Source organism: Podarcis muralis, chromosome 7 (assembly GCF_964188315.1).
Source record: "Podarcis muralis chromosome 7, rPodMur119.hap1.1, whole genome shotgun sequence".
NCBI lineage: Eukaryota > Metazoa > Chordata > Lepidosauria > Squamata > Lacertidae > Podarcis > Podarcis muralis.
This window is the reverse complement of record NC_135661.1, coordinates 53252871-53263301: the sequence shown is the minus strand read 5'-3', so window position 1 is coordinate 53263301 and position 10431 is coordinate 53252871. Positions and strand designations below refer to the sequence as shown.

General features: G+C 48.4%; 1 protein-coding gene across 2 annotated transcripts; it reads right to left on the bottom strand.

The window, feature by feature from the left end:
• Window positions 1–1170: 1170 nt before the first annotated feature.
• On the bottom strand, window positions 1171–4263 carry LOC114590119 (rho guanine nucleotide exchange factor 11-like). 2 transcript variants are annotated; one of them, XM_077931761.1, is made up of 5 exons: window positions 3961–4255; window positions 3127–3310; window positions 2584–2729; window positions 2131–2204; window positions 1172–1862 (listed from the first exon to the last, which is right to left on the bottom strand). In XM_077931761.1, exons 1-3 carry the CDS (start codon window positions 4065–4067, stop codon window positions 2688–2690), a joined length of 333 nt encoding a protein of 110 aa, XP_077787887.1. In that variant the 5' UTR covers window positions 4068–4255; the 3' UTR covers window positions 1172–1862; window positions 2131–2204; window positions 2584–2687. The 2 variants fall into 2 exon arrangements, with proteins under 2 accessions (XP_077787886.1, XP_077787887.1); XM_077931760.1 differs by lacking the exon at window positions 2584–2729 and having other exon boundaries at window positions 1171–1862; window positions 3127–3305; window positions 3961–4263.
• Window positions 4264–10431: the final 6168 nt, after the last annotated feature.

Here is a 10431-nt window from a genome sequence, read left to right as displayed (position 1 = left end):
GGACTACTCCCTGACCTGGCACAGTGGGGATGGAACCAGCTCTCTGCTCTCCCATGCCACATCACAACTCTGGTCTACTTGAAGTAATAACAAAGACGAGTGCCTCTGAGCATATGGAAAGTGTGCCCTGTGTCAGGGAGAATCACTGCCAGCCCACACACCTCTGGAATAAGCAGACAAGCAAGGAGGGGAGGGGAGCCAAGGGTTGTGGGAAATATTCGGAGGCACGAATGATTTTTTTCTTCTGTTCTTCCTGCCTCTGAAGTGTGAGGTGCACCACTTCATACTTGGCAGGCCCTGCTCCCATCAGAAAAGGATTTTGCTTGGAGCCGAACAAAAGCGGCTACACCAAATGTGGCAGACAATTCAAGCCAGTCTCCATTTCCCCATGGGAAATCTCAAGGACATGGGGTGCTTGCTAGCGGTGGCCCAAAGGTGAGGCTACCATAGATGCAGCTCCCACCTTTACCCTGTCAGCTACATTCCAGCCAGGCCGAAAATCACCCCCCTCCCCACAGGTGGTTTCTTATCCCAGCTCAGGGAATTGGTCCAGCCAGGCAAAGACCCTCAAACAGAGTGTGGCCGAGGGTCGGGGAGTCAATACTGGGGCTTTGGGGGGGGGGGTCTCTGAAAACCTCTGCAGAATAGCTTGCCAACATCTCATCCATCAAGCAGCAGAGGGCAAGGCAGAGACACTTTGTTGAGGTTACTATTTTTAATTATTTATTAAAATTGTTTACTGAATTAATCCACAGACTTTAGGGCGTTCACAACATAAAAATGCAACATAAAAGCACAAAATATGGCAGAACAAACTGGTAGAATACACAGAGTTAGCAAATATGACTGTGAAGAGAAGAAACCAAGATGAGACACAGGTAAGAGACGAGTGGAAAAACTCTGGAGAATATTTAAAGAGATATAACACTCAAATTAACTTACAAGTAGGAATAATTGTATGAGCAGCAGTTAACAACAGTGAGAGAAACATATGGGAACAAATGGGGAACAAATGGAATAAAAGGATATGCAGCAAAATAAAGTTTAACTAGAATGCCATAGAGTGATGGACTGGGAAGTCCTAAGAGAAGTGACCTATAATGGAAAATACGATGTATATACAAAAAAACTGGGAAATGTACAAATACATATTTTTTTTAAAAAAAGCACAAAATATATGAAAAGAACAAAAAAAGTAACAAACCAATAACACATAACTAAAATAATGAATAATGTTACTAATTAAGGCCTATAAACTCTCTTTTGAATGCAAAACACTGCAAATTTTGAATAAAACCTTTTTATTTCAAAATACAGTGGTACCTCGGGATGCGAACGAGATCCATTCAGGAGCCCCGTTCGCATCCCGAAGTGAACATAACCTGTGTCTGCGGGTCACGTTTCGGCGCTTCTGTGCATGCGGCGAAACCCAGAAGTAATGCGCTCTGTTATATCTGGGTTGCCGCGGAGCACAACCCGAAAATGCCTAACCCGAAGCTTATTCATCCCGAGGTATGACTGTAAAGCTAAAACAAGTATCCTAGAGGCATATACAAAGTTGTCCTGAGTAGCTTGCAAAAGCAGCACTTGCGGGCCTGCTCACAAAGTGATGCTGGGCTTGTGGGGCACCGTGAGTGTGCCCAGCTTTGCAGCAATGGGCAGGGGTCGCTCTGACAGCACACCCTGTCCCCACGGCCTTGCCCCCATGGTGCACCCACCCCAGGCACAGGCAGGGAATGCTCCACCACTGCTGGATATTCCTCTTCTGCAGCAATTCACAGGGCGTTGCTGATCTCAAATGATGGTGGAGAGGTTGTGACGGACTCTCCTGTGTAACGCTCCCACCACTCCTTGTCTATCTCCTGCAAAAGGGGTAGCCAGGGGGAGGGGGAGTTAGGGACTCTAAGAAGGAGGGCAGCTGCCACAAGGGAGGATGTCCGTCCCCTTCACCCAGCTGAGACACTTTTGAGTGGCAAGGGGTTCTATTCCACCCCAAGGGCCACATGCCCACATGGGAAACTTCTTGGGGCTGAGAGCTTTCAGAGGAGGAACTGGAACTGGAATACCCACCCTTATTTATTTGGCCTGCCAGGACACCCTCTCACACCCTCCCCCCAAAAGACTCCTCACCTTCAGCCTCTTGAGATTCCTTGAGATCTGCCCCATGAGGTCCATAATGGTCTGCATGCTTGGCCACGCCACCTCTGTTGAGACAGGGAACCCTCTGTATAAAAAGAGTCGGCCTTTGAGGTGCCACCAGGCTTTTTGCAGACAGGGAGCTGCTGCCCAGGGCGTTTCCTAGTCTTGCCTCTTTCAGTGCCCATGAGCTCCATGGGTGGTAGAGATGGCCCAAGCCAACTCTCTTCGCCGTGAGCGAAACAACCCCAATGAGTGAGGCGCTGATGCCCACCTTGGCCCTGTTTTCCGAGTCTAAATACCCATTGCAGAGCTGCTTAAACTCTACCGCAGGAAGGGAACCTCAGGGAGGTCAATCACCACCCAACCACCCCTCCCATCAACCAGGCACCCTTTCCCAGGCAAGGGGGCAGCAAGGAACCGTGGTGTTATGGCCCCCCTTCTTACTTTGGCCACGGGGTGGACAAGGAGGGTCTTGAGAGGAACAGCGGGGCTTAAGGGGGAGCTCTCCTTCCCAAGCAATTTAAGCCGCAGCCACTGCCTCTTTGGCTTCAGGAACACGACCAGGTCTTTGAGAAGCAGGACGTGAAGGCCTAAGAGACACACACACAGAGAGAGAGGAGTTGTTGCTCACCTGCTCCACTTACCCCGAGGAGAATATCAGAGTGTCAGGCTGCAGAATCAGACCAAAGGTCCCACAGGTCAGAGGGACAAAGTATGCACGACCAAATCAGGCCCTTGCACCCATGTAGCCCATGTGCGTTTCAACTGCTAAGGCTCTACGTATTTTAGGGATCATGTTCTAAAACTGCTTGGTTCTTTTAATTTTTTTGAAAGATGCCTGAGTTCCCTTTGCTTGGTCTGTCTAGTTCAGCCTTGTCTCCTCTGGTTGGCAGCAGTGGCTCTCCAGTGCTTTTAGACTCAAGAGACCCACAGCCCACAATGAGAGGTCACTTGAAAGAAGGGCAAAAGGCGGAGGGGAGGCCTTACCTGGTATTCCACGGCCAGCGGGTGGCTGCTGTTCTGCAGAGACCTGGCATCCAGCCAATTCTGGTAGGTGCCTAGTTGATGTTGGTTCTCCGCCTGCCTCAGCCCGCTCTTCATGCTCTGGAGGATTTCCTCGCACTGGTTGTGCGTCAGGCAAAGGCGCTGGTGCTCCCAGGTCAACCCTGAGCTTTCAGGGAAGGAGGCACAGAGAGAGAGGGTGAGAGAGACAGCGGGACTGACAGGCAGCTGGCAAAGTTGGCTTTGTTTTATTAGTTTGAGACTCACAAGGTGATCACAGAACAACTAGGAACAAAGCAAACAAGTCTGAAAGGCAGATGAGGAGCAGCAGCCCATTTTTCTCCCAAAAATGCTATTTTTATTCCAAACAATCCCAATAGTTAATGGCACACAATGCCTAAAAGACTGGTGGAAAGTCAGGTCTGTGCTAAAAGTCTCTGCTGTCTGGGGTTGATGGGAGGTGGGGAACAAATTCAAGATGCTGGAAATGCACCCAAAGAAGGGAGCACCCAAGGGTGCAGGTGTGAGTGCCACTGAAGTAAGGTGTGTATTTTAGGGCTGAGTGAAAAATGATCTCCCAGAATTCCCCATCCTATTTGTGGTTGGTGAACATGGAGGTGGGGAGCATTCTCTTGAATATTTGGGATGGGGGAGATGGTAATTCTGCTGCAATTTGGATGGTGACAAAAAAGGAAACACAGGAAATTCTTGGGGAAACTCTTGGCTCATGTAACACCCAGCATGGGATTTAGAAAGCTCAAATAATCCAGGAGCATATTTAAAACCTGGGCATGCCTCCGCTCTAGCCCGTGACTTTACCTTCTGTGCAACCAATACCACACTGTGCAACAAGAGGGTAGAAAACCGTTCTCTGGACCGACAAGTAAGCCAAATAAATTTCTCCAAAGGAGCATGATAGTTCCCATGTCAAAGGATTAAATGAAGACAGTTATTCAAAGAAGAGGTTTCCAAAGTCATTGGATCAGATGAAGACAGTTATTCAAAGGAGAAAGAGGTTTCTCTGAAGATGTCCACAAAGTCAACTAATCTGAAGGCTTTTCAACTGATCCAACTGACAGGGCTTCCAACTGACACAAGGATCATTTCAAACAATTCAAATGGCCTCCCTGGAAACAAAACATTCCACAGCCAGTTGTGAGGTCAGAGCCTGGCCAAGGACTGGACCCAGTGGGCTCTGGGCTCCAGGCATGCTCTCTCTGCCAGGCCCATGTCACCACTTGGCAACTTCAGGCGGCTGCCAAGTCCCTGACCCACCCCTGCATTTACCCCAAAGCAGGAGGCTTAGGCAGCTGTCTTGGCTCCCCTCAGAGTTCCCCCAAATCCTCCCCACTTTGCACCCCTTTGGAGAATTGAAGGAAATAAGGCAGGACATGACTCTGATCCAGTTTCTGGCACCTCCTAAAACTCACCTATTTGCCCAGGAATTGGATGGCTAGTGGTCCATTGTTTGGTCATTGTATTTTATCGGTTCCAGTGGTTTGGGTGTTATTTTAAATGTTAGTGTTTGTGGGCTTCATTGGATTATGGAACTATTAAAGTAAAATCCTTGGGCTCACTTGGATTGCCAAACAAAGAAACAAGCCAGGAATATAGGAGCAAAATAGCAGCTGGTAGGTCTGATCTTTATTCAGATGACTGTTGCAACAGGACTTCCACCCGCCACATGGAAGAAGGAGGAAGTATTTACAAAATTGAATTGTGTTGTTTTGGGGGATAGTCTGGGGATGCAGTGTCCCGTTTAACTGGACCCCCCCCCACCTTAATAAAAATTCTGGTAACAGAACTACCTTCTCTCTCTGCCTGGATTCTCACCCACATTCTCCACATCTAGGCATCTTTTTAAAAACATGTTTGTGCAGCAAGAGGCCTTTCTTGGTGTTTTACTGTTTTTTACATGAAAACTCCATCTTTTGTCTGAGGAACAAAGTACAATTCCTCTCCAAATTATCCTCACAATAACCCTGTGAGGTAGGCTAGGCTGAGAGTCTGAAACCTGGTCCAAGGTCACCCAGTGAGCTTTATAGCCAAGAGGTGATTTGAACCCTGGACACTCGGGTCCTAGTCAGGTCTGCACACCCTGGTATATTATCATTTTAACTGCCCTGTTTTGTGAGCTCCATTTCCCCCCTGTATTTCAAAGCCTATCTAGTCCAGCCTCATGTTCTCATGGTAGCAACCCAGATGCTTCTTCTGGAAAGCCCACAAGCAGGACCAGGGCACAGCAACAGCAGCAGGGCTTCCCCCACTTGGGAGTCCCAGCAACTGGTATTTGGGGGCACTCCTCACTGCCTCCAATACTGGAAGTTGTAGGGGACTGTTGCGGCTTTTAATGATGAAGCAAGCACACCTTGCGGAGGAATGACTTCCAGTGAAACTGGGTGAATTTAAATACCAAGCAGCCACTAGAGGGTGCAACGGACACACATTAGCTCCTGTTGCAACTGGGGGTGCAGTGGGGTGGTAGGGGCTATGATGATGATGATGATGATGATGATGATGATGATGATGATGATTATTTATACCCCACCCATCTGGCTGAGTTTTCTCAGCCACTCTGGGCGGCTCCCAATCGAGTGTTAAAAACAATACAGCATTAAATATCAATGCTAGTTAACCTCAGTAATTTATTATATTGTGCCTTTATTTATTTATTTAGCATATTTTTACCCCACTCTTCAGCCAAAAAGGCTCCCAGATTGACTTACATGAAATCAGAACAAGACATATAGTCATTTACATAGACACTGTATATGGAAAATAAAAGTATTTGTAATGTTAGTTGGTCTTGATTACTTAAAAAGTAAAGGTAAAGGTACCCCTGCCCGTACGGGCCAGTCTTGCCAGACTCTAGGGTTGTGCGCCCATCTCACTCTAGAGGCCGGGGGCCAGCGCTGTCCACAGACACTTCCGGGTCACGTGGCCAGCGTGACAAGCTGCATCTGGCGAGCCAGCGCAGCACACGGAACGCCGTTTACCTTCCCGCTGGTAAGCGGTCCCTATTTATCTACTTGCACTTAAGCGTGCTTTCGAACTGCTAGGTTGGCAGGCGCTGGGACTGAACGACGGGAGCGCACCCCGCCGCGGGGATTCGAACCGCCGACCATGCGATCGGCAAGTCCTAGGCACTGAGGTTTTACCCACAGCGCCACCCGCGTCTCCTTGATTACTTAGTCTGATGTAAAAAAAAAGTCTTTGGACTAGGACCTGGCAGACCAAGATCCTTCAGCCCCCCTCCTTCAGCCACGCTGCAGCTCCTTGATCCAGCCCTTACATTGCATTGCATCCAACGCTAAGCATACACTGAGCTGACCCACTTAAATTATGGTTATGTCCCTTATTGTCAGTGAGTAGTCTGAGTAACAAGAGATGTGTACAACTAGCTGTATTGTAGCCTGCACTACCTTGCAGGGCTGTTGTGAGGATTCAACAGGGAGGTGGCCACGGGGGGGGGGGCAGTCGCAGTCCCATGGCCAGCCTTGTGAGCTCCCAGTTGGACAAAGGGCATTGAGGGGCAGAGACGTTGTTGTTGCGCTTGTGGCAGTGGGAGGAAGGTGGGCGCCTTGCCTGAGAAAGCATGACCTGCAAGGAGAGGCTATGGCCCTTGAGTAAGCATGGCAGCGGCAGCACCTCAGTCAGGTGCCCTCTCCTTCACTTGACCAGGGGTGTGCGGTGGGCACTTCCTCTGCCACCCAGCCGGCCAACTCCCAGTAGCCCCAACATCCACCAAGGCCAATAGTTAGTGAAGAAGTGAGTTGTGAAGCTGAAGATGGCTTCTTGAAAGTTTTCTATGTGCATAAAGAAAAACAAGAAAAACTTTTATTGCGGTTTCCAAGAACTACTGAACGAGTTTGGACACAAGCACCCATGTGAATAACCAGCTCTCTCCCTTTTGCTTTCGGGTCTTGTCTTTCTTGAAGCCTAGATGGGTTTTTGCCCTTCCACATTACATAAGTTGCTGACAGCAGCAGCAGAGCGATTCTAACAACTCAGGCCTGAAGCAATATTCTGATTACCTTTTAGCATGCTGAGATCAGCAGGTTTCGTAGTCCAAATAAACTGGGTGTTGTTCTTAAACCAAGGCCCTTCTTTCATTTGTGCACCTGGGATGTTGAGAGCATCCAGAAATGGCTGTTTCTCCAACAGGTGAGATCACATGTTTAAACCTCTGCACATTTTGCAAGGAAAGGCAACATGATAGATCAGGCATGACCAAAGTCCGTTTCGAAGGCCTAATCCGGCCCGCCAATCGGTTTAATCTGGCCCCTGTGGCAGTTTCTTTCCTTGGGTAAAATCCTAAAAGAAACCTCAACAACTTTGGTCGGCCCTTTGGTCAGCCCTCATGGCTCTTCACTTCATCAAATCTCAAATCTCTTTGAAAAAAGTTTGGACACCACTGTGATAGATGTTTATAACAGTATGTATGACAGAGTAGGGACGCGGGTGGCGCTGTAGGTTAAACCACAGAACCTAGGGCTTGCCGATCAGAGGGTTGGCAGTTTAAATCTCCGCGACGGGGTGAGCTCCCGTTGTTCAGTCCCAGCTCCTGCCCACCTAGCAGTTCAAAAGCACGCCAAAGTGCAAGTAGATAAATAGGTACCGCTCCAGCGGGAAGATTAACGGCATTTCCATGCGCTGCTCTGGTTCGCCAGAAGCGACTTAGTCATGCTGGCCACATGACCCAGAAGCTCCCTCGGCCAATAAAGCGAGATGAGCGCCGCAACCCAAGAGTTGTCCGCAACTGGACCTAACGGTCAGGGGTCCATTTACCTTTACCTATATGACAGAGTAAAAGTGTCTGGATAAGTTTTTCTCCCTCATAATGCTGGAACTTGTGGACATTCAATGAAGCTGAAGGTTGGAAGATTCAGGACGAATAAAGTACTTTTTCATGCAGGGCATAGTTAAACTGTGGAACTGACTCTCACAGGAGGCAGTGATGGCCACCAACTTAGATCCCTTAAAAAGAGGATCAGACCCATTCACGGAGGAAAAGGCTATCAATGGTTACTAGTACCCACAATGGCTATGCTCTGCCTCCATGACTGGAATCAGTAACTCCTCTCATACCATTTACTGGAACCACAGGAGGGGAGAGTGCTCATGTGCTCAAGTCCTGCTTGAGGGTTTCCCACAGGCATGAGAACATGACGCTGGACTGGATGGGCCATTGGCTTGATCCAGCAGGCTGTTCTTCTGTAAAAGCTTATCTTGCAAATGCTGGGGTCAGCTGCCACCTCTGCTTTCACCCCCTCCCTCCCCCTCTGGGCATGATGGACACCTATGGCAAAGGGTAAAAAGGCACCCCAACAGCATTTCATGTACAGAAGCCAATGAAGCACTGCATCCATTGCACCCGAGGGCAATGGGCAAGCTTGGGAGCCACAGGGCAGGTTGTATGCCATACACAACTCTGTTCCCCATCATCCTGCCCCCTCTCCCCTCTCCCCGCCCTGCGTCTGCTGCCTCACTCTGCTTATTGGTAGGGCCAGGCCTGTGAGAAAGCATTTCATCTCCTTGGTGGATTATCCTTTGTTGTCATGGACAGGGGCTGGGACTTTTTGTCACAGCATCCCCAGTGGCAAGATGATGCTATTCATGTCCACTTCCATTGGAAGGATGCCTCCTCCCCACAATGCTCTATTGATGCACCTTAAGTAGTTGTTGCTGCTATTACATTTCTACCCCACCTTTCCTCCAAGGAGCTCAAGGAGACACACAACAGTTCCCTCCCTTCCATTTTATTCTCACAACCGTTCGGAGGAAAACAACAGCTCCTGCAATAAGCTACTTGGAGCCAGTGGGTGGCGACAGAAGGGCAGCCTGTTCTTCCTCCTCATGGATTCTTTCTCTTTTAGCAACTAGTGTACTTTTGCTTTTTCCCTTCCTCCCTGCTACTCCAATTTTTTTTAGTTCAAGCCAGTTAGTATGAGTTACTTTGTGCTAGTGCCTCTGTATTAGCCTAGTGTGAAGCTTGTGCTCAGAATAGCTTTGTGTGCCGTGACTAATCAACCTTAAGTTTTCTTTGTCCTTTCAACCAGTAGTCTTATCAGACTATTTCTGTGTGCACTCTGCTGTAACATATTTGCCAAACTTTGACAACAACCACCTTGTGAGGTAGATTAGTTTAGGAGACAGTGCCTTGCCCGAAGTCAGCCAAGTGAGCTTCATGACTGAGCATGGATTTCAACTCCAGTCCTCAGGGTCCTAGTCCAACACTCCAACCACTGCACCATACTTTCAGTGATGCTGAATCCTATTATCAGTGGACCACCCAAAGCTTCATTTCTCCAGAAAGCAGTCATTGTTGCTGTTGTTGCAGAGAGCAAATCGTATCTGCAAGTCATCTGTCTTGTGACTGTGTGACCCATCCGCTTTTTGTCTCTTTTGGATGGGTTGCCTGCACTGCTGAAATGCGATTCGTTGTTTGATTGATCAATGGCTGTATATCAGTTCTGATATTCTGCCTATGTTTTATTCTTTTCGTTCATTAACCGCTTCCCGTGAAACATCCTGAAGTGATTTAACAATAAAAGCATCCAAAGTAAAACCATTTCAAAAGTCCGATACAGATTCAAACTGGGATAAAAAAAATCTCCACAGAAAAGGCTTGTCAAAAGGGGGATTTCATAAGCGCTGAAAACAGATTAGTGATGCACACTTAAGAGTAAGCCCCATTGAAACAAGCAGCAAGTCTGCCAAACAAACCTGACAACAATGAGTTTCTCTCACATTCGTACGGGATTGGGTTATAAGCCACCTCCCTGGCTACCTTGGAGGAAGTGGGGGCCCACAGATGGGGAACAACAGGGAAAAGGCTACATTCTCCCACTCCCTCACAATATGGAGATCTCTGTTTCAGCGTTTGCCCCATGCCCTGTTTGTGAGCTCAGTTTCGGGCCTCCTGGGTCACACACCTGCAGCAGGTGCTTCTATCACTGTTATTCATGATTTATTCTAGAAAGCGCTAAAATATACTACGCACTACAAGGGAGTGAAATGAACAGGCTCTGACCTGCAAGCTGATGATCTAATCTTTTAATCTACCCAAGGCTGGTTTGCTGAGGACTCACCTTTTCCTAAGGGAAGCTGTCTCTCTGTCTGACTGTCTCCTTTTTCTCCAGTCAAACTGTCTACTAGCTCGCTTCCCAGTCCCCTCAGGCTTCTCCTGTGGGCCTCTAGCTCAGTTTTCAATCCTCTTTCTGAAACAGGTTTCCTAGCCTGTAGAGCCTTTGGCACAAACACAGACCCATCCCACATTCATCTGGTCCA